General features: G+C 45.0%; 1 protein-coding gene and 1 pseudogene across 1 annotated transcript; both read left to right on the top strand.

The window, feature by feature from the left end:
- The first annotated feature begins 9,120 nt into the window (after positions 1-9,120).
- LOC139819783 (uncharacterized) lies at positions 9,121-10,570 on the top strand (annotated as a pseudogene).
- Positions 10,571-16,261: 5,691 nt separating this feature from the next.
- LOC139819167 (uncharacterized) lies at positions 16,262-17,242 on the top strand. The gene is made up of 2 exons (XM_071788365.1): positions 16,262-16,455; positions 16,530-17,242. Exons 1-2 carry the CDS (start codon positions 16,262-16,264, stop codon positions 17,101-17,103), a joined length of 768 nt encoding a protein of 255 aa, XP_071644466.1. The 3' UTR covers positions 17,104-17,242.
- The last annotated feature ends 7,424 nt before the right edge of the window (positions 17,243-24,666 follow it).

The following is a 24,666-nucleotide window of genomic DNA, read 5'->3' as shown; positions in this document are numbered from 1 at the left end:
CTCGCGAGTGATGATGTGCGCACGAACGGAAGGGGCACGACCGTAAGTGCCGCGTGGGATAATGTGGTGCGCGCGAGTGAGAGAGATGCGGTCGTAAGCGGCGTGGGTGAAAACGTCGCGCGCGCGAGCGTGAGAGATACGACCGCGGCCGGCGCCGGCGCGGTAACGCGAACTATACGCGCGGAGGAGAGAGATGCGTACGCGAGTGACAGTGCCGCGGACGCAAGTGACAGGCTTGGATACAGGCTCAAGCCTGATACGTACGATGGGACGACTCCGTTACAGGAATATTTTTCCCAACTTAGTTTGATTGCGCGGGCGAATCGCTGGGACGACGCGACAAAAACCGTCGCGTTAGCCTCAAGCTTGAGGGAAGGGCGCGCTCGATTCTTGAAACAGTGCAGGATGTCGAGCGGTTGAGCTTTGCGGAGCTTAGGACGAAGCTCGAGTTGCGATTCGGGGAGGCGTACTTTTCTCAAAACTGTTATTCCGCGCTGACGAATCGTAAACAAAAATTTGGGGAGGATTTAGCCGCTTTTGGCTCCAATATCGAGCATCTATCTTGTCTTGCGTATTCCGAGTGCCCCTATGAATTGCGAGATAAAATCGCTTGCTCGCAATTTGTGTCTGCCGTTTCGGATCATTTTATCAGACAGACATTGTAGATAAAGGGGATAACTTCCTGGAGTCAGGCGGTCGAACGAGCGAAAGCGATTAAAATAATTCAGAGGGAGGGCTATGCTCGTGAAAAGAAATTTGAAAAGGGGAAGGATAGAGGCGCGGGGTATAATGGAGAAGAGAAGGAGATGGAGGAATAAAAGGGAATAAAGTAGTGGTAAAGATTGGAATTTTGGATGAATATTTAATAAAAAAAGTTATGAGATAATGAGTTTAATTCGATTTTGTTGTTTAAATATTTGGTTTCCTTTTTTTGTGTGGTGTTTATTTTTTTAGAGAAGTCAGTGGTACGAGAGGAGTTGAGGATTACCGCGGCAGGACATCGGCCGAAGACTTCTTAAGAAAAGTTTTTTTTTTTTTTAAAGAAGACTGCCTCTTCCTCGGTTTTCGATTGAGGTTTCCCGAGGGACTTGGGCGAATGCCGAGACAGGGACTCGGGGAGTCTAAATGACGTTGGGTCCTCAGAAAGTTCCCTTCCCCTTGTCCGAAGATTTAGAGGAGCGTCATCGCGAGTGATCGGCAGCGGCGGAGTCCACGGGAAAGCGGAGTTCCTGCGAGGTCGTCTGGAACCGGCAGAAAGAGGAGCCTGGCCAGCTCTCTCCGGAAGAGGTTCGGTCGGAGACGGTCTAGGCCCGGTAACCGACTACCGAGGCCTAGACGGTCTAGGCCCGGTAACTCGGAGCAGCAGCTCGAGAAGGGCAAGTCAACCGTTTGATGCCTTGGAGTCTACGGTGCAGTGACTGGGGACCGCAAGAAACTACCCTCCCTGATTGTCGGGGCGACAATCCTGGAAGAGGGGGGGTAGTGTTACGCCCGTGCTGTAAAAGAAGATGCGAATCGTTCTTAGCGACGGTTGTTTGTAAATATCGTTTGTCAGATTTACGCTCTGGATCTCGAACCTGTCAGACATGTCTCGTTGTATCTGAGCAATAAATCCGTTCTTTTATAATCAAAGAGAGTATCTTTATTCCCGGTGACGGAGAAGCGCGGCGCGTTCGCGAGTGTGGTGAGAGTGCGAGTGCGGCGTACGCGTATTGAGCGTAACAATATATATCGATGTAAACTACGCCGGGTCGATCTCATGTAATGGCGGTCGAAAGAGCATGTAACGATGCACCCCCCGAAACTGCATCGTTCCGGCATGAACACCCTGCCGAGATCACCCACCGACCACCCGCAGGGTGAAGAACGGGCACGGTGTGCCCACTGTATCTTTTTAACGTTAGAATGTATTGTTAGGAAGTCCGCGAACGGACTTACCGCGGCAACCGCCTCGACGCACCGAGCGGGGCTGAAGGCGATTGACGACCGTCAAACGCGATCGCGGCGTCGGGACGCCGTAATCACCTTGATCGTCCCGCCGCACAGTCCCGGCGCTCACGATGGCCGTCGCTACCCCCACCACTCCGTAACGCCAGGCGTCGCTGGCACAATTTGCGATTCCTGATCATCCGTCTTACCAACCGCACCGATCCTGAGTTCCCGCACCAAGCCAGTCCGAAAAGAAGGTAAAGCGCCTCTGGCATTCTCTGTCTTCGCCGAGGGTGTCTCGGCAAACGACCAGCTTTCCTGATCTTCCGATTATTCGAAGCCAGTCCGAAAAGAAGGTAGAGCGCCTCTGGCATTCTCTGTCTTCGCCGAGGGTTTCTCGGCAAACGACGAGCTTCCTCCCCAAGGATATCCGAACAAGGGCAGAGCGTTTCTCTACCTCCACCGAGCGCTTCTTGATCGGATACCGCTCCGTCTCTCAACGCTTGCAGTCGGCCTACCCCGGGCGCTTTTCGGTGGCCGGACTCGCGCCGCTTTCCTCGATCTAGCCGCTCGTAGCCTCCGCCGAGCGTTTCTCGGTGGTCGAGCTCGCGCTAGATCGATCCTACGCCTACTGCGCCGAATTACCGCGATCCCGCATCCGCGCTTCGCGCCACTTTCCCCGCGCTCCGATCCGCGCCGCCCGGAAAACCGGCTCCGCCCGTACCAATATCCATTGTCACGCGATTCGGCCCGCGAGACCGCCGAAAGTACCGGCTCCGCCCCGTACGTACCGCGTATTACCTCGCGCCGCCCGCGCCAGACCGATCATTGTATCTTGCGCACGCCCAACCACTGTCGATCTCGCGAACACCTGGTATCGAATCCAGATTAACCCGTTGTACATACCGCGAACACTTGTCACCGCCTATGTTAATCCGTTGTAAATACCGCGAGCTCTTGTTATAGAATAAACTCTTGTTATTTTTGTTGCCAAGACGGTACACCAAGACGGTACACTTTATTTTGCCGACCTCGTCACGCTTCTCCTCCTTCACGCCTCCTTCGAACCCAGACCAGCTGCGAGCTAGATCCGCGCTTTGAAGCCAGGTTGTTTTAAGCAATATTACGCATCTTCACAAAGCATGACTAGTTCCGGAGTCATTATGACGGATGGTAGAAAAGACAGGGAAACATACCTTAAAGATGCGAAACTGTATCCTGAAAATGAATGAGAACAGATTCCATTGATCTGTTAACGTCTTTAACGTCTTTAGTAAAAATATCCACACGTTCGTTGTAAACGATCTCGCTAGTAAGGTTCGTAGAGCCACGGTAGTATATCGCGTGAAATATGTATTTCCGGCATGTCCATACTATTTTATCTTTTGCCTGTATCTGAATAAAAGAGGCCACAAAGATGAGAATCAGTAGGTAAGCTACGTTTGTTCTAACTAGGGAGCAATGAAGGGGGGTGAGGGGCGGGGAGGTACCGCGGCGGGGGGGTAAGACCGCGGGGGGCGGGGAGGGACCGCGGGCGCCGCGGGGAAGGGGGGAACCGCGTTTTTCGGGCGTCGCGGAGGAGGGGGAGGGAAAACCGCGTTTTCCGGCGTCGAGGGGGAGGGGGAACCACGTTTTCCTGCGTCGCGGGGCGAGGGGTGAACCGCGTTTTCCGGCGCCGCGGTGCGACCGCGTTTCCGCCGCGCCGCGGGGCGAGGGGGGATTCGCGTTTTCGCCGCGCCGCGGAGCGTTCGCGTTTTCGGGCGCCGCGGAGCGAGGGGACCCGCGTTAGCGTTTCGCCGCGCCGCGGAGTCCGCGTGACGTCACACGACACGCTCGCGTTATCTCCCCCTCGTAGATGTCCCCCCCCGTCCCCCGGTCGCGCGCGTCTTCTCGTTCGCGCGGTGTCTCGCGCCCCCGTCCCCCCGTTTGCGCGAATCTTCTCGTTCGCGCGGTCTCTTTCTCTCGCGCGCGGTCCCTCTCGCTCCCGCGGCCTCCGTTTGCGCGACGAGTGCGGCACGCGTATTCACCGCGAGACACGTATGTTCATGAAAACGATATCGCACCATTAACTTTCAATGGTTTAATCTGTATAACTGCTATTGAACAGCTATCAAACAGCTAAAAACAGCTTTTGAACAGCTATCAAACAGCTATCAAACAGCTCTTGAACCGCTATGAAACAGCTAAAAACAGCTATCAAACAGCTATCAAACAGCCATGAAACAGCTAAAAACAGCTAAAAACAGCTATCAAACAGCTCTTGAACCGCTATGAAACAGCTAAAAACAGCTAAAAACAGCTATCAAACAGCTATCAAACAGCTATTGAACCGCTATGAAACAGCTAAAAACAGCTATCAAACAGCTATTAAACCGCTATGAAACAGCTAAAAACAGCAAAAAACAGCTATCAAACAGCTATCAAGCAGCTATTGAACCGCTATAAAACAGCTAAAAACAGCTCTTGAACAGCTATGAAACAACTAAAACAGCTATCTGTATAACTGCGATCTGTATAACTGCTATTGAACAGCTAAAAACAGCCATCAAACAACTAAAAACAACTAAAAAAACAGCTAAAAACAGCTCTTGAACAGCTAAAACATCTATATTATACTACAAAGTATGTAGGAAAAGGAAATAAAACATTTATATATACATATATAGTTTATTTCAAAAAATCATAATTTTTTCTGGTGTCGCGACCACCAGTTAAATATTTTTAATACATTTTGTAATGCGCAATTCTTAACATGTTTTCCGCATCTTACAGTATTAGTAACATCTAGATTATTTAAAGATTCGATATCTTCGTAATCTGCATCCAAAGTCTCAATTTTTAGATGTTTTCTCGCTTTATTCTCAAGCAGATCCACCAGCCATTCTCGTTTCTGGCATCCCTTGACATACACAAGAATCGACGTCTCGTCGCCCTCTCCAAGTACAGCCGATGTAATTAGATGTTTCGCCATGCTGTAGGACACATTTCCATCCTCCCATCGTAGTCCAAGGTGATTTGCAATCAACCAGGAAGCGCATGATCTGTCGGATTTCGTGAGGAGACTCCATGGCATAGGACATGTAAAAATGTAATGTGCCAAAACGGTCCCGTTTCTCAGAACCGCCACCTCTTTCACGACAAATTTCATCCCGACGGTGAATCCTTGCAGATCGACAAACGTCGGTACGATCATGACGAAACGACGGAGCAATCTGTATCTTATCGCGGTACATCAGTGTATCTTATATCGCAATATCTGCTGATATTGCAATTTACATGAGTTTGCGCACTACATTAGACAACGGGCAGTATTCGATTACACGATCAGGCAAGATGAGACAATAGGCGGTAGTATTTGCAGGTACATTTTCTTTACAATCAAATTCTATTCGCACATCCACGGTGGCGCTCTTGACAGAGTCGTTTTGTCGCGAGCAATCGATGACAACAAAAGGTCCTTCCATCAGGAATGTATACAAGCTGCAAAGCGTATCGAAGGAATCGTATCCGTAATAAGTTTTACGAAAACGCGCATACATATCGAAAAGGACGGCGTATCGATTTTTGCCAAAATCCAGATTTATGTCGTCGTACGGATAAAATTCGGAGTTTAGATAAAGTTTCACGTTGGTCAAGTTACAGGCATCGAATACGCTAACATTTTGAGACATGATATTCTTGCGGCCGGTCTGCAGCGCAAAGATAATGTACCGCGGCTTCTCTAGCTGAGTCGCCGTTTTGACGGCCCATGAATGCTTGGTCGTGCTTTGCAACATGGGATACTCGTACAGATCCCACGAACGGAAACTGACACTAAGATATCGCCCGCTTTCCATGTTCCGTAGCATAGATAGCTTATTAACCTCGTTTAACGTAACGTGAGGCATTCGCCACTGTATTTTAAACAATTCGATTTCCGGCTCCGTCGCAGGATTTCTTACAATGCAATTGTTATCGCTACGCGCTCGTATCAAAATTAATTCGTGACGAGCGTTAACAACCACGCGTTTGTAATCCTCGCAAAAGCCCAGCAACAACTTGAGCGGTACGCAAAAGTTGAAGTATTCTTCCGGTATGCTCGATGTAACGTCCCAGCCAGCATTCCGCATGAGTTGAGAATCATTATACGATAGCGATACGTAGTTCTTGATGGTACTGGTTATGCTAACGTTTCTGTTGCGATCAATCTCCACACCGTTGAGCTCGTATCGAATTACATCAAACATGAACGCCACGCAATTATTCGCAAGCGTTGTCATAGACTCGTCATTCCTTCTCTTTATTACCAATCGTCCTTCAACGTAGAGAAAGCTCTCGCACGGCAACGTGTATAAATCCTGCTGTTGTATGGGTATTCTTATCTCATCGTTATGTCCAAACGTTGTGTTGGCGTACGGATTGTACGTGTGTGTCTCAATCTTGACGACGCTGTCGTCAAAGATCGGTTCACCTCCAATGTTTAAGATATTAGCCATTTCGTACGACGAAACTCAATGATTTCAAAAATTCAATGTTCGACGCAGTGAGTTTCTTCTTTGGCGATCGGATTGTCTCTCTAATTTTGTATCTCGTCTGTTGCACCTGCTCAGCTTCGTTCAGTACGAGCATCTCACGTTATCGCTGTCGTCTTCGTACATGCAGTCTAACGGTGATCTCTTCTCCGCGAAAATCAATCAATCGACCGTCCTGATCCACGACGCGAAACGTCAAGTCCAAAATGCTCCGTACGATGATCGGAAGGTAAATGATCTGTGTGCAGGCGTTTCCGATATCTTATATCCTGGTGGCACGCTCGGTGAAAACTCGTGTATCGTGTGCACGTACTTGTCGTTGCTGTACGCACCCGCTGTCACGTTACACTCTATGCGAATGATGTTTACGTTGATGATATTTAGCGGAACATCCGATTCGTGCCATTGTCGCGACTCCAGCACGCGATTCGCTGAAAATCCCAGCAGCGATCCAATGTTGTTCGGTTTTGTGAAATTTATCCGATAAGCGCACTTGATCTCGCTCTTCATCGTATTGTTATTAGCATGAATAATAATCAATGGGTGCGGTTCATCTTCGTTTGTCGAGACATTATTGGATTGGTCCCATAAAAGAGCGCGTTTCAGATACATGTCTATATCACGCAGTTCGTACGATCCTTCGGGAATGATAATCTCCTTGTCGTCGTCGTCATAGTAGAATTTATTGTTCGACGAATTTACATTCGGTATCGTGCGATAGGTTTCAAAATCTGTTAGACCGAGCTCGTAATCGCCATCGCTCAAATCCACGGCGGGAAAGTAGCTTACCGCGAGGATGCTGCTCTTGCCGGTGAGCGTAAATGTCAGTGACATGTTTGAATGAATACTGAGATTAAACAGCGTAACGCCGGTCTTTAAATTGATTGTCAACCGACTGTAGAAAACGCAGACAGTTGTCCGCAATTGCTCTGATCGTATCGTTGATAAGGCGTGCGATTGTACTCTATTACATTGTTCTCTAGATACTGCGCCAATTCTTTCGGTGGTCGAAGATTGCCAAAACTGTCGAAATATATGGCACGATCTCCCCTCTTCGCGTACGCCACCCAGTGAGTACCCAGTCCCTCAGTATTATCCAAATTCACGATACCGCTCTCGTTTCGACGTATACCGCCGATCGGTAACGAGTCGCGCATGAAAATACCTCTAAAATATGGAATGCGCATACGTTTTGCCAATTGATGCAGTTGTACATTGGTAGTTACACCCTTGGGGATTTTTAGCGTCTCTTCGACGTTTTATTTTTTCTCGAGACTCCCCGTCCGCGTTTGTACGGAGCGAGATAAAGTCCGTGACCTTCCATGGCGCGATTGTGACGTTGCATCTCTTCCAGCTGACGTCGCGCGGCTTTGTTATCATTCACAGCCTTTGCGACTCCCGCCGCTCCGCCGACCAACGAGCCGAGAACCCCTAATAACGGCAGGATCGGTAGGATATCGCCGCGTTTCGCTACCGGAAGTATTCGCTTGGTCTTCTTTATCTTTTTTCTTCGTTTTCAAACCCATACCGAGTTTCGTTTTAGCCTTCATGGCCGCCCAGACGGCTGTAGCCGCAGCTCTCTCTTCGAGAGTCTAATCGTTCGCGGTGACACGTTTTCGCGCTTCCGCGGCGAGTATATTGTCTGCCACGTGTCGTTCTGCGAGATCGTTGCTACGCGAGTAGGCTATGTCGTGCTCGCGACACGCTGCGTCCAATGAATTAATACCCCGATCACCTCTTGCCAATCGTGTTTCTAAACGAGTTCCCGGTCCGCAAAATTGATAGCCGGGGATATGTAATTCGATCGGAAGCGCGTTTATCGCGCGATTCAGCAGACCTCGACCTATCTTCGGCGGCATTCGCCGCAGTTTTTTATCAACGGCGAGAACCGTCGATGTGCGTTTGCTGACACGGCAAATTATAATGTATTAAACAGCGCCGATATTGCTGAACCTCCGAATCTGCCTTGATATGTTCGGGAAGCTTATCCCACAAATAATCTATGTGATTATAAAACTGTCGCAGTAGAATGACCTTTGGTATATACTTTAACTGCTCAGCGGTTAAATCGTAAATATCGCTGTTATCCGACACGAGCAAAAACATTTTAAAGACTGAGCATCTCAGCTCTACGCGTCTCTATAAATAGGCCAGCTTTCTCGATATTGTTATTCATTCGTTGTGGAGGGGAGGTAAAATGCGGTTCGTATGACAATCGCGGACGATCAAAGTGACAAACTTTGACGATAGGATGCAGTTAACGAAAGAGGTACGCAAACATGGAGGCATGCTACCGATTTCTATACGCGGTATCATCTGCGGTCCGTCGAATTGCGGCAAGACAAACGTCTTGATAAGCTTGCTGGAAAGTCCGCACGGTGTACGTTTCGAGAACGTGTATGTATACTCGAAATCGTTGCAACAACCGAAATATCGATATTTGGAGAATATACTAACACCGATAGAAGAGATTGGCTATTTTACGTTTTCGAATAACAGTGACGTCATTCCGCCGAGCAAGGCGCTCCCGAATTCTATTTTTATCTTTGATGACGTGGCGTGCGACGAGCAGGATACAATAAGAGAATACTTTGCTATGGGCCGGCACGCGGACGTTGACTCCTTCTATCATTGTCAGACGTATGCAAAGATACCGAAGCATCTTATACGCGACAACGCAAATTTATTGATTATGTTTAAACAGGATGGTACCAATCTGAAACACATATACAACGATCACGTAAACACAGATATGTCTTACGATGATTTCAGTAAATTGTGTCATACGTGTTGGCAACAAAAGTATGGATTCGTGGTGATAGACAAGGACAGCGCGATTTCGAATGGTCGATACAGAAAAGGATTTAACGACTTTGCGATACCGAAACGTGGTTAGTTGTTGTCGACGCGTCGATTGAACAACGTTAGCGCAACATGGACAGCAGCGAGGAAATTAGAGAGCGCGAGAGGATAGCAAATCAAATTGCGAAAACGAGCAATTCGATTCGCAAAAAATATCACGCCTTGAAAACTGGTAAAGTGGAAGAAGATATCGCGTTGGAGAGACACTTTAAGCCCATCATTGAGCCTCTAAGGCAGATTGCCGAAAACACCGTTGGCAAAGAATCTGACGTGTCAAAGATTGAGAATGAAACGGCGTGGGAAGACGAAGAACCGAAGCTCAAACGACAAACGACCAAACGCCTCGTTTAACGACTCCGTAATGGCTTCAACTCCGGTTACGTTGAAACGATCAATAAATGTGCCATCTAATTTGAGCGAAATAACCAAAATTTTACAACCGCGTAAAGCGAAACGATCGAAAGGTCCATTGAATGAACCACCGATAACCTCTGCACCTTCCGTACAACCTGCAATGCTCGCAAACGAAGATGTTTTCGAAACCACGAATGACTCTCTCGTGAAGTCCGTTCAACAGCAGTTGCAAACATCTGAGGGTCAAGAAACGTTGCGAGATGAATTGGGTCCATTGAGCCAAAAGTACGTCGGGGCAGTTCTGAGCGGCGATGAAGAAAGCGGTATAGACTACGTGTACGGTGTTAAATTCACCAACGATGGAATGATGCTCGGTAATAAACGTTTTCAAGTGGACAACGCGGACAAGATAATTATCGACGGCGTACCATATATCGGCACACCTGGTCTTTATGAGTTAATCTTTAAGAAATATCCCGATCATGATATCTACACAGAGGACGATATGCAAACGTACAAGAGCATTCTGTTGATGACGAGTGTTCATAAACACAAACATAATGCGCATGCTCGATTACTGGGCAACAGGGGATACAAGTATAAATATGTAATCGCACCGTTGATTTCGGGTAAAAAAGCTGGAAAAGGTGCCATGACCGCGTGCCATGACAGGCAACAAGATCGACCATATAATTGCATCGTCGATTTCGGGTAAAAAAGCTGGAAAAGGTATACCGCGTGCCATGACATTAAACGACAACAAGATCGATTATGTTCATTGGGACGATCCCAACGAGCTTGTAGATCGTCTCAGATTGCTTGAAGCTTCGCGCCTAGCGGGTCACACCGGTCACGATAACGAAATCCTGTCGATTATCGAGGAACTTCGCGAGGCTGGACTTATTATAAATTAAGTGGCGCGACAGCGAGTCATTCAATCAACATCGAAATGCCGATCAATAAGTTTGGTATATCGCTCGGAAGAGGCGGTGCGGAACCGTACTATCAATCGAGAGGATTAATAAGAAATTACGTGCACGATAACGCTCTTTGCATGGTCGCCACCGACTTTGACACGAAATCGCGCAAGATTCGACGGATAGCGCCGCCTGTAGATGATGGCGATGCAGCCAATAAACGTTACGTGCAGCAGAGCATGCAAATTTTGAAAGATCGACAGGATGAAATTGAGAGAAAGATGGCCGCATTCCAGAATAACGTGCAAATTACCCTAAACGAACTTCAAAAAATGATTCAAGATGTAATTGCAAATCATCGCGAATAGATAAGAACGTACATCTGATATATCTGCGTCAGTTGCACGTCATCGTCATGGCTGGTAAGAAGCAATCAACTGAGAAACGGAGGCTGGTGGAAGAATTACACGCTCCTGCGAGAAGAAATTTTTCTCGAAGACGCGTCATAGTGTGCGGATACGATGACCTGTGGCAGGCGGATGTGGTCGAGATGCGTCCATATACGCGATTTAACAGAGGCTACCACTACATACTCACCGTTATCGACGTGCTGAGCAAGCACGCATGGGCCGTACCGCTCAAGGCCAAGAGCGGACCCGAGGTTACTGCGGCGATCGCGAAAATAATTCGAGACGGCGGAAGATGCCCGAAAAATCTGCAGACTGACAAGGGAAAAGAATTTTACAATGCAAACGTGCAGAAACTCTTGAAGAAACATAATATCAATCACTATTCGACATATTCCGTAATGAAGGCATCGGTCGTCGAACGATTCAATCGCACGCTCAAGAACGACATGTGGAAAATGTTTACGCGCAATGGAAATTACAAATGGATCGACTCGCTGCCAGGTCTCGTATCTGATTACAACGCGCGAAAGCATCGAACTATCGGCATGCGACCCATCGATGTTACCCCCGCGATCGCCGACAAGCTCCTAACAACGGTGTACAGCCACGTAAAGATCGCTGCTCCCGCGCGATTCAAAATGGGCGATTCGGTACGCGTGAGTAAATTCAAGACAATCTTCGAGAAAGGATACACGCCTTGGACCACGGAGGTGTTTAGAATCGTCAAAGTGCAGAAAACTAATCCTGTGACATATCTGTTGGAAGATTCCTGCGGAAAACCCGTCGCCGGCGGCTTCTACGAATACGAGTTACATCGCGTTGCTAATCCCGACGTGTATCTCGTTGAAAAAGTTTTGCGCAAAAGAGGGGATGAGGTTTATGTAAAGTGGTTAGGATTTGATAATTCACACAATTCATGGATACACAAGAATAATGTATTGTAAAAATTTATTACAGTATAAAAACATACATATATATATACATATGAGTCATTTATTTTCCTAAATATCGAAATGTAATTACAATATATTTACAGCGGTATTTACAATATATTTACAATGGTATTTACAATATATTTACAATGGTATTTTATAATGTCCCCATGGCAGCGTTTTGGTAGAACCGGGTATAATGTATCACTTATCATCGTACGGACTTAGAGCTATTTTCGTTTCGGACACGGTGTATACCTCGTGTTTTTGGGATCTTATGCAGGTTTGCTGTCGCGTCATTTCAATTTCGTCGCGCAGACACCGCGTGTAATCGTCGAACGTTATCGACCTGGCTACGACGTTACTCTTAACACCTTTAGCCTTTTTCGTATCTTTCTTACCGTCCACTCACAAGGCGTACATCTTTGTTCTAAGCCCGACGAATTCGGTCATTATCGCACCGTTATTTTCGTCTTTCATTAAGCCCGGAACTTTTTTATTGGCGAGTGGGATACCGTACGTATTATCAATCGCGTAATCGCTAGTGTCAAATCTATGAATGTGGCGCTTCATGATATCATACACATCGTCGCACTCGATGTGATAAATGAGACTGTCAGTATCGGTGTACGTGACTTTACACTTGTCACGATACAACGGTAACATGTACTCGTGATGAAATTTGTACAAACATTTCTTGGATATATCGAGAATGCACATACCCACATAGATTGGTTTGTCAAACTTCACCTCGAGTTTTCGCATTTCTATTGCTACTAAATTCTCCGAAAAGACGCTTCGGCTATGAAAATTTGGTTTCGCAATCATAGCCTCCGCGCCGTATCTACCCTCCCAATGAGTCACGAGTCGCACGTCAACGTGATTGCGCACATTCTCCATGGTTTTGCCAAACACGGCATTGTTCATCAATTTGTATAAATTTTTCTCGAAATCGTTTTTGGCCAATGTCCTAAATTTCGTATTGAGGTCTATATAATCGCGAAGCCATGGAGATTGCGCGAATTTCAGTATACGGTGAATTTTTGATATACGGAGACCGTGACGAGTGCACTGCTGCAGGTTGCGATAATGTATTACATAACGTTTCTTATCGTATAATGTTGCGAGGAGCTTGTCCTGCCGCTTGCCGGGTGGTTTATCGCGCGTCGGACAAAACGGTAGGTCAGTGTGCGCGTCGTGAAGATGTTGCGGATACTCCAAGTCGACTTCGAGAATGTAGCCTATCGAGGAATCCAACGCGACATCCATAACATTAAAATTGGTTACGTCGTCGACCCATTTAAAATCTGCGTATGGCAATGGTTGACTCATTGCCGAGCCGTATAAGTTATTTACATCAAAATACATGAGGTACGACGACGGTTTCGATGGATCGTACGACTGCATGTACTTGTTGTTGGCCAGCGCGTATCTGTTTGAACATTGACTCAAACCGCCGCGTATACCGCGTTCGATAAACATGACCATGTCAATGTCGGTGAGCAATTCGAAATTGATGTGTGTATGCTTCAACATAGCATCCCACGTAAAACCCGGTAGAGTATAATAATACGCCGGATCGAGTCCATAACTCGCGACGCAACTATCGCGAAAATTTTCAAAGATATCGACCAACAGCAGACATCGGTCTTGAGATATAAATCGCTGTAATCACCGAGCGTTCGAATGGAGAACCGCTGCCAGACGTCGACGGCGTGCGCGTAATCGCTCTCGGATACGGTGTCACCTGTCAATGAACTGTAAAACGAGTCGCGCGGTGGTAAACACAAGTCCTCCAATTTTTCGACGCAGTCAATGTATTCATATGGAAATACGCCTTTTCGTGTCAGCAAATCAAAATTTTCTGCGGATAATTCACAAAATTCGCGTTGCAATATTCGCAGTTTATCCTTGCTGAGATAAGATGCCAATTTGTCGAGACTAGCGGTGAGAAACTTGTACGAATCGATAAATCGCAATTTGACGCACGTTTTCTTATCTTTATCTTCGGTGCTTTGAACGTTTTTTGTAAACGAAATATATTTTTTTTTGTGATCGGGAGTAAATCTACATGTCCTTCGTATGCTGTTGCTATTTCAGTTATAATAAAATGTGCATCGTATCCCGATAAATTATGAAACACTATGGGAATGCAATGCGAATCTTTATAATTTAAGTTACAATTCGAATGCGCGGGACCTCTGTATCGACCGGTCAGGTGACAATGGTCGCGTACTCGCACGTCGTCTGGCTCGAACGGTTCTTCGCACACGTGACAGTGCGTTGCGCTGTTAAACTTTTCCCACTCGTCTCGCGTGAAATCTGCCATGGGTATATTAGTGGACAATATAGTTTTTACGTCGTGAGCTAAACGTCTTAGCTCCTCGGCGAACCACGCGACGCAATCCTTATCGCGACGAAACCGATACATAGATAACGACTCGTCGTACGAGCAACGCACGTAGTACCCTATGCTAAACACGCGATGATGTTGATATGTGTACCTGGACGTTTCCGGATCCGCTTCCATCTTCTCCAGGGTACACTCCAGGTCGGCGTATACGACAAACGGAACTCGTTCCTTCCTGTTGTGATTTTTAAAGGCCAACCACTTGTCGTTATCGCTCGGTAACTTGATCGCGCAGTCATTCATCTCCTGACAGTCGACGGTGTGGGCAGCCAATTTCTCGTTGGAGCTGAAGTAGTGCAAACATACAGCAGATTTACGTGTCTGTCCATCTTTCGGTCAGTAACCCGTATTGGCAAGATAGCAAGTTTCTTGTTTTTTTTCTCTATGCTAAACACGTTGATGGAGATGTTGTTGTGATTTTCAAACCGTTTAATTTGATCCAACGTCATTGGAAACTTAATGTCCGTAAGATCTAGCACCGACGTGTAATGTGGATACGACAATTCCAGATCTGCATTTCTTTGGGCTGGATGTAGAGCAGCCGTCACTGACCATGCGAAACATGCATTGTCCATTGATCGCACGTTTATCACCGCCTTCTTCTTTTTAATTTCTTGCGGTATTTCCACAAAACACCCCGCGTGCAACGGATTGTATTTGTTCACGTTTACCATTAAATTGAGTATACGCGACAACGCCCATCCGCTATCACGTTCCTGGAATTCCTCCAGCTTTGCTAAAGTAGGCTCGATGACGTGTTGCTTGTACCACTCGTGCAGATCGGACTCACGAAAGAGTTCATAGTTTCTCGTTGCGATACTTTTATTCGCGCGTTTGTCACCCGCAACAAATTCACCATTAAACACTGTGTTAATTTTTACATTGTCATGTCGTTGCATGACGTTCCGCACATGACTGAGTACAATTTCTCTCGCATTTATAAGAAATTGACGATGGTCGATGTGTTTGGAATTTATTACCGCACCTGTCAATATACGGCTTTCAAAAGCCGGATCTATCTCGCGCCATCTGAGTCCTGTCTCACTCGCACTGTATCCCGCACCCACATGTACGAAACGTTGACGTACCGAGTTTTTCAAACCTTCGAGTCTTGCGATACAAGCGACCAATGACTGTTTGAGACCGATCGATGACTGATCGATTGATAATCGTGGCCGTATAATTCGGCTTTGTTCTTCCAACGATTCGATAAACTCGTCGCATCGTTGCTCCCACGCGGCAAAGTCTTCCCTCGAATTTAACAGGGTGGATTGCTCCAACAACTCCTGCTCCATGTTATTGCATGATCCTCTTGCTAACGCCATTTGTTGCACTCACGACTTCCAGTTTTCGACTATTGAGCGTATCCCCTAGATTCGTCATTTTATATTCTACTAATGATGCATCGTTTGCTTATCATATCTAATTTCATCTCAGCAGCCGTACATCGGCGCTATTTGCAAAATTTGCAGTTTTGCACGTGTTCGATGAAATCATTGCGAGACACGTACGTTCACGAAAACGCGCCATTGACTTTTAGTGATTTGATCTGTATCAATGCAGCAGCCGTACATCGGCGCTATTTGCAGTTTTGCACGTGTTCGATGAAATCATCGCGAGACACATGTCGCGACATGTTCTTCAAAACAATAACGCTCCATTGACTTATGCGAAATTGCAAAATTTGCAGTTTTGCACGTGTTCGATAAAATCATCGCGAGACACGTCGCGACATGTTCTTGAAAACAATAACGCTCCATTAACTTATGCAAAATTGCAAAATTTGCAGTTTTGCACGTGTTCGATGAAATCATCGCGAGACACGTATGCTCTTGAAAAGAAATCATATTTGATGCCCGATGAGGTGATCTCATCACGAATATTCTTGACAAAGATATTACATTTAATGTATATGTGGATTGTGGTGGTGGTCACCATGCAGCAGCCGTACATTGGTGCTATTTTTGCAAGATTTGCAGTTTATAAATGGTCTACGTGGATTCTAGAGCGCAGTCGAGAGTTCGATACGGTTCGAGTACGTCACAAACAGCCTCCAGATACGATGAACACTCACGGTGCGAACTACTACGTTCCGATTCAGGACGAAACGTGCGAGAAACAGCACAATGAGTATGTACCGATAATTTTCATATATACTTGTGCAAAAAAAAAACTTTTATAAACATATAATTGTATTTTTTTAGTTTTGATAAACCCCGTTATACGCCACGTATTTTGGGAAGGAGATTTGCCTTGACATCAACAGCGTATAAATTTTTGGATGTTGGAATCAACGCGGAACCTATGTCCTCTGTGGATATACTTATTGGCGATAACCGAGGCAATCGGATAATTCTGCCACATGCAACGTGGGTGACATTCATCGAAAAACGTGCAGATATACAGCGACTCGTGCAGTCATCGGCACCATCATCGCTAACGTTTCGAGATCTGGAGCTTGTTAAAATACGTGACGCAGATATTGTAAAATTGACGTCGTGCGGCACCAGCTTGTACATGAAACCGTCAACTGTACTCTTCCTGTTCGAACTAGAACATTGCGTCAAAAATGTGTATTTTCAACTATGTCAAAATGTTCAAGGCGTAAGTGAAAAATTCAAACAGTTTGTAACAATTTTACGTCAAAATTATATCACCGATAAATGTAACGCAGTTACAATCTTGCGTGACGTTTATGATAAAAATTCGATTATTGATTGCGAATTATTAGCCTACGCTTTGGATACTATTGTGTATAATGCGCTACATGATAAATAAATGTATATAATATGATTTAAAAAGTTTTAATTATTTTTCCTCGTCATTTACCGTTCATCTCATTTCCTGTCATAAAGCTGTCTTCGTTTATCGTTTACTTAAATGAAATATTAAAAATTAAATATTGCGAAGATCTAAACGATTAAATATCGTTGGCGAAGAAAAGATACGCGATCGCGAGCGAGAACGCGCGAGGGAAAAAGACCGCGAACGGGGCCACGAGCGAGAACGCAAACGGGGGCCGGGAGCGAGAGGGACCGCGCGCGAGAGAAAGAGACCGCGCGAACGAGAAGACTCGCGCAAACGGGGGGAAGGGGGCGCGAGACACCGCGCGAATGAGAAGATTAACGGGGGACGGGGGGGGAACATCTACGAGGGGGAGATAACGCGAGCGTGTCGTGTGACGTCACGCGGACTCCGCGGCGCGGCGAAACGCGAACGCGGGTCCCCTCTCCCCGCGGCGCCCGAAAACGCGAACGCTCCGCGGCGCGGCGAAAACGCGGATCCTCCTTCGCCCCGCGGCGCGGCGGAAACGCGGTCGCCCCGCGGCGCTGGAAAACGCGGTTCCCCCCTCGCCCTGCGACGCCGGAAAACGCGGTTCCCCCTTTCCCCTCCCCCGCGGCGCCCGAAACACGCGGTTCCCCCCTCCCCCTCCCCCGCGGCGCCCGCGGTTTCCCCCGCCCCTCACCCCCCCTCATTGCTCTCTAGTTAGAACAAACGTAGCTTACCTACTAGAATCGATCACTAATAGCAGGACGAATAAGTACTGTTCGAGATTCCGTGATCACGGTGCGCCATCCCTCAGATGGCAGCATCGATCGGGTATCGGCATGCTGGATCAACGCGGCAATTGGCGCAAGCACGGGCGCGCTCATCGCCAGCTTCTTCCTCGCGGTCGACGGAGTCGTAAAAATGGTTGCTATGTGATCAGACGTGTCTCATGTGCTCTGTGCGATTCGAGTCGCGACTGCGCATCGAAGTGCCTAACGCAGTGAATTAAGCTGCTGAGATACACTTGTAAACTGTGAAAGAGACCACTCATTCAGTTCTGGTGCATCGACACGACGACTCAAGCTCACACGTGCGCGAGTGCCGACCGCCACGTGTCTTACCGGCTCACGGGCTACGCATCACGAGCAGGGCGATTAATATAATTGTCTCTCAAGTATACGGACTGTCAATCAGACTTCTCGTTAAAAGACAGCTCATTGTTTCTTAGGTCAGATTGTAAAATTATTGCTCATTAAAGACGGCTCAGACTGTGCTCTGAGTTACATTATAATTCAACGAGTGATCAATTAACACCTTCCACGCGCGTCCTTCTCATCCCGCTTCCATCGCCGGGATTAATCAGCGATTTCGCAAACACGTACTCAGCCGGAAATACTCTAAGCTCTACGCACCTGAATATGAGAAGAAAGATTCGAAGGATCGATATGAGAAGAAAGATCCGAAGGATTGCTATGAGAAAGAAGATTCGAAGGATCGTTCCCTTGTCGCGCAGGAAAGGGTCGGAGTTCCGCTTACATGATACATGATGGGACATTAATCTAAAAAAAAATTAAAGTTGAGCATAGGCCTAGTTTTGGAGATACAGAAAGTTAAATTGGCCAATTCCCAATATTATCCAACTACAATAGACACAAAAAGGATGTTAAAACTTCTTTGATAATAGTGGTATTTTGAATAGAATTAGTCCGAATGATTTTCTGACCACAGTATTAAAAATTTACCCGTTACTTAATTTTTTAAAGGGATAAAACTGCCCCTAAAAGAAGTTTTTGCTGAGTTTCTGGAAAACGGATAGAGATACGAAAAAATGTTTCAAATGAAAGTTATTTGTCTATAAATTCTACACAAATAAGGTTTCTTTTATTTTTTTCGTAGGACTCACTCTTCGGCCGGAAACTGCACTTAAAGAAAGATAATTTTTAAAAATAAAAAAAATTTCCTTTTAAGAAACTATCATCACAAAAATAAGTCGTTATGTAACGATTGCCGCTCTTTAAAGATAAACCAGCCTTCAGATGCTTGGAATTCGGAAAACGATAAACTGTCATTGTTAGAAACTTGCTTAAAGTGTTGATACTGTTACGTCCTGCGAACTCCACGATATCCCTTTTTCGCGGGAATTCTTATACACCTAAGATTGCCCTAAGATTAGGATAAACAAGCCGAGTACGGACGGTTATCGATCGGGGTGAGGTTAGATCTCGCATTCCTTTTTTTTTATACAACTATAATAGCTATTTGCCTAGGCGACGAAGCGACCCTCCAGAGTAAAATATTGACAGACGGGGCATACGTAATGGGATTTTGTCTATCAACCTTGTCTGGCCCATAACTATAAACCCGGCGACACGACGCGCCAAAAAGGCCTGAATCCCAGACAGAGTTGATGAAGATCTTTATTGCGAGCGAGCTTTCTAAAATTGCTTGTGCGATGTTTCCGACAAACAGAAACAAAGCCTAGGACGTAATTGTAAATACACGTGGCGGAAGTTCTGTTTGCCTTGTACCTACCATTAAGATTGAGAAGTATGCATCGTCTGTCGATATAAAAACAGGGTCGCGAGATAAGTAAGGAACCCCAATAAAAGAGAAATCGGCGATAGCCGAAAAACGAATGCGTCACTGGAAAGAACCGATGGGTTACACCCCCAATAAGACAGTGGGGCCTTAAGAGGGGGCTCACCAATGGAAAACCGCAAAAATCGATAACCGTCTCTAGCTTTCCAGGATAGGCGAAAACTTAAGAATCTACCTCTTGGGTGAGGAACATCTCAACCAATAAGAAATCCGTTAAACAAAAATTAGAAACATCCCGCCAACCCGAAATCCTTTAAACAAAAACCAAACACATCCCACACGAAATCCACCCCTTCCATCCTTCGAAGCTTCCTATTTAAATCGCGACGTCGCAGGACTCGCCCTCAGAGAAATTTTCTCAGTCCCAGTCTGCATTGCTCGGTATTATAGTCTGAATCTCATTCGTTTCGTGTCTCGACTCCACGTTTAGAGTCAGTGCAACAGATCCGACGGACCATCAGTCGCCCCGACTCACCCACCGACGAGTCCAACGTCCATTCAGAGAGAAGGCCACTCGTTTGAACTCATCAAGTAGTAAGTCCCGTAATTCTCTTGATCCTTCTTTTTCCGCGTTATCGCCCCCCTTCTTAAACGGTCTATCGATTGTCGGACCCCCGGAAGCTTATTATATATTTGGGGTCGGTCAGTGTAGGCATCAGGTTCCCAGCGGTCGTTGGCGTTGTCGTGGGCCTGACTTGCCTCCCGGCGTCTTCATCGCTGTCGTGGACTCAGCTGGTCCACTGACCTCCCTGAGCTTATGCTCGTGGGTCGGTCAGTGTAGGCATCGAGTTCCCAGCGGTCGTTGGGACCGGGTCCGAGAGAGATCGACTAAATAAGTAAATAATTTTAGTGGACCCGAAAGTCCTATCCCCTCAAGGACAGAATCTCCGCACGATCAGGCGACAGAGAAATCGCCAGAACAAGCGGGCGCGACGTGAGGTCGAACTCTCCCGGGAGCAGCTCAACGCCGGTCCTCCGCGACTCGCCATCCCACCGCCCCTACCAGCTTTTACGGAAGAACCCGGTTGTTCGCACCAGAATCGTCCCGCTATCATCCTGCCCTATCGCCCAGTCGTCCTACCCTCTCGCCCAATTGTCGAACATCGCCCTATTTGCCGCGTGGCTCCGTTTCGCGTGGTCCCGCCTCGCGTGGTCCCCGTTAACCCCGATCCAGCCCGCTTCCTAGAACCTCCCGATTCCCCCTCCTCTTCCCGAAGTCCGTCCCCAACCTCCTCGACCGCCTCGACTCTCGATCTTGAGGAAGTAGGCGATCCTGAGATCGTAATCTTAGATTAATAAATATAGAATAAATTTTAATTTTTAATTCTCATATGTTTTAACTTAATTAATTTACACACATACACAACACTTCACTAAATTCATGTAATCTCACTACTGATTCCGATTGTAATAATAGCGGGCAGGATGTTCATTTTCAAGTAGGTTTTTCCTTAAAGATCTTGCCCGATCACCCCCGCACCTATGTATTACCCGCGAGAAATACACACACATGTTACACCTACATTTAATACGTTTACCCTTTATCTGGATTTATTTATTATTTTGTACGATTGCCTGATTTTCTTTACTCAATGTCATTAGTAAATTCTATGTTAATTTGTAATAAATGTTCTATTTATTTCTAAGATAAACTCAACTTTTTCTTTCATTAAATTGAGACCTCATCCTCAGTACCATCCACCTCTCAAAATTGCACGAGGTCCGATCCTGAGTTAAAGGGATTAAATTCTCTGGCTCGAAAAAGGACCGACGATCGCACCGCTCACGAAAGGCGTCCTAACGTCTTTACAGACGTTGACCCTTTCTGAGTCATAAAAGTGCGTTCGGCTCGCGCCACGCGTCTCTGAGCGCGTACCTGCGAGCGACATTTGTAAGTATCTAGCTGCGTCCTCCCTTCCCCCGACCCCTCTGGCTAGCTTTTCCCTTGCTTCCCAGATTTTCATATCCTAATCCCGGGGTTGGACGTAACACTTTGCCTTCTCTCGTATGGTTGCACCACTCAACGGCACTCTTTTTTGGTTCCTGTCCTCAATCCACAAGTTTAACGCTACATTTTCTCAATAGCAGGATCTCTTCTCGTTTTAGTGATTTCAGAAGCAGAAGCCATGGAATTTCTAATTTTTTCTTCTGATTTCCTAATTGATCGTACAGTCGACTTATTTACATTGTAAGCACGCGCGACAGAAGCAAAAGATTTTCCACGAAATCTATTTAGCAATTCTACTTTTATTTTAAGTGGCATCACTTTTTTCAGTCTTTTAATTAGTTTGTGTAAACCCCGTGTAAAAGAGAAACAGTCTCAACGTTTATTAAAGTCTTGAAACAAGAAGATATGAGCGCGGACACACGTCCGAACGGTCCAGCGGCTCGAGAACAAATCTGACGGTCGTTATTTAATCAATCCGGCTCGTTGCTAAGGACGCTTTGCGATTCTCGTATACCGGGCGTCTCGCTCGAGCTCAGCGCGGATGCAACAGTATTAACTTGCTTAATAATGTAGATGTAAAATACAAATTCACTCACCCAATGCAACCAAAAAGCTAGAGCACGAGAAAATAGAGAAAAATAAATTATGCGTCAATGTACAAAATAAAAGCTTAACGTTACAATAAATAACTGAATCCGACGGACGTCAAAGATTAAATAAGGTTAAAAGAAAGACAGTAAAAATAAATATGCGCTAAGTTAATAAAAGATAAATAAGATAATTAAATAATTGTTTACAATCAAATTGTTTAAAGTAAAGACATGATGTGGAAACTCTTAGTATAATAGGACTTTAAATTCATTTTTTTTTTAATTTATTGTATATAAGCATGATAAATTTTTTTCGATGATTATTTACATCCGCGAATATTGAAATATCTATCCGCGGATAAAAAAATGTGGTCACAAATATGTTGACCGCAAATAGCGAATCCGCGAATAATAAATCCGCGAAGAAAGAGTGTCGACTGTATTGTAAATATTGTGATGTTTATATATTTCAAGAGAAAATTAAAAAAATACTTAAAAATTTACGTAAAAAAAGGAATTCACGTGGTTCTCTCTCATAAAAAATTATCTTGCAAAGATAATAATAAATAATATTTAATCATTACAATATCAACATCACAGAAGTTGTATTAAGAAAATAGAAGTATAATATAATTTATTAAAAATATGTTTTTGTCATGTTGGATTTAATGGCAATTATTTATAAATAATTAGGGCCTTTTTTAATTTGGAAGTTTTTCAATTTTTTTGTGAAAGAATATATTTTGTTGTCAAGTAGAATAATTGTACAGGGAAGACAAGAAAACTATATTTTTTAATTAATTTTAGAATCTTTTCTCAATTAGCGTTTTCTTTTGGTAAAAAGCTATAATTTAGGTAAATATAACAATTAAACACACGATAAACGTGTATTTAACTGCACAGTTTAAACTTGATTTGCATATTTGGTTTGGGCTGGGTTAGATCTTTTCAGAATGGGGTTCCCTTGGAACCCCTCCTCCGCCCAAGCATTTATTTCAATATTCAAATGAAGTTCAAAGTATGAAGTTAAACTCATATTTCAATTAATGCTTGTATGTGCTGAAAAAATAGGTAGATCACATATTCTTCGACTTCCCCCGATTGATTATCGTTATTGGAGTCACAACAAGGCTTTTTGCCAAGAACATTTTGCCGCAAAAAATGTCAAAATTGAGAAAAAAGGCTCCATTTCTAAATAATTACCGATTTAACAATAAGATTTACCAAAGAATCTCTTGTAGTCTTGGTTTTTTGTGTCAAATAGTAGATCTGGTTGTGCACTATAATTAAAAAAGCTGAAAGACATTATAAGTAGTTCATCTGATTTTTTATTTAATGGCACTTTTTCCTCTCCTTGGGGATATATCTTATTTAGTTGTGATATACAAAGATCACTTCCACACTCTGTCGAATTTGGTGGATTAAACTGAAATGTTTAAGAAATCAAAATAAATATTTTATTGTAAATACACATAATATATGTAATATTATAACTTTATTAAAACTTTTAATCAAGAAACATTTATTATTATTGACTAATTGGCAATGTATACAAAACGCTGCGACGTTTCGACCCCTGGATCGGGTCCTTTTCAAGCAAATCTAACTGACAAACAATTCAAAATTAATTACTTCGGTCGAAAAGATACCAATATTAATAATTGATTTAATTAATTCATAAAAACGATACCTGTTAATCCATGTCAAAAACCTACACGTCCGTATCATTGAAAATGTTTTCAGAAAAAGTCATAAATCGAAGTCACTACAAGAACAATGGTCAAGTCAATGCAAACAAACTACAAAATATTACAATAATTGTGTGATTCTACAAACTGTACATTACGTGTAAGTTTATGACAAACGGGATGAGCACATCAAGACGATTGCGCCCCTCGCGATGCAACGCTGTCGCTCTGTTATCCGGAGCAATGCATTGCCGACAGAGCGCCGACAAAAGGCGTGATCACATGTCGGAGTTTCGAGACGTACTAATCGTTTCCACAGTTTAACGCGTAACTTGGAAAGTTATAGTACATATAATGCTCGCGTGGTGTCTATAATGACGAGATGACTTTATCGTATACAGGGTTTAAGTTTTCTGTATCTTTTTTCAAATTGATCGTGTTGGAATGTTTTTTAATTAAAAACATTTCAGCAATCTCTCTCTTTTTCATGTTATTTTCCCTGTGGATGATATTGGTTTCGGACCATTTAAAATTATGGCCCTAACGCTAAACGGTGTTTGCTAACGACCGAGTGATTGCTGTCATGTTTATTAATATCTTTTTTATGTTCGTCAATTCGTGTCATTAAGTGACGCTTGGTTTGCCCTATATATGTCGCATCGCAATCAAATAATTCCGGAAACGGAATCAAATAATTCACTCCCGTTCCTTGACACTGTCGTCATTAGGGAAGGACGTCACCTTTTCA

Source organism: Temnothorax longispinosus, chromosome 9, assembly GCF_030848805.1.
Source record: "Temnothorax longispinosus isolate EJ_2023e chromosome 9, Tlon_JGU_v1, whole genome shotgun sequence".
NCBI lineage: Eukaryota > Metazoa > Arthropoda > Insecta > Hymenoptera > Formicidae > Temnothorax > Temnothorax longispinosus.
The sequence above is the reverse complement of the archived record's forward strand: the minus strand, read 5'-3'. Positions and strand labels throughout refer to the sequence as shown.

Excerpts from the sequence above, each read along its gene's own strand:
- LOC139819167 (XM_071788365.1), top strand. The coding sequence starts at position 16,262 with ATGCAGCAGCCGTACATTGGTGCTATTTTTGCAAGATTTGCAGTTTAT. Across the intron at positions 16,456-16,529 it reads TGCGAGAAACAGCACAATGA|TTTTGATAAACCCCGTTATA; the intron begins GTATGTACCGAT and ends GTATTTTTTTAG.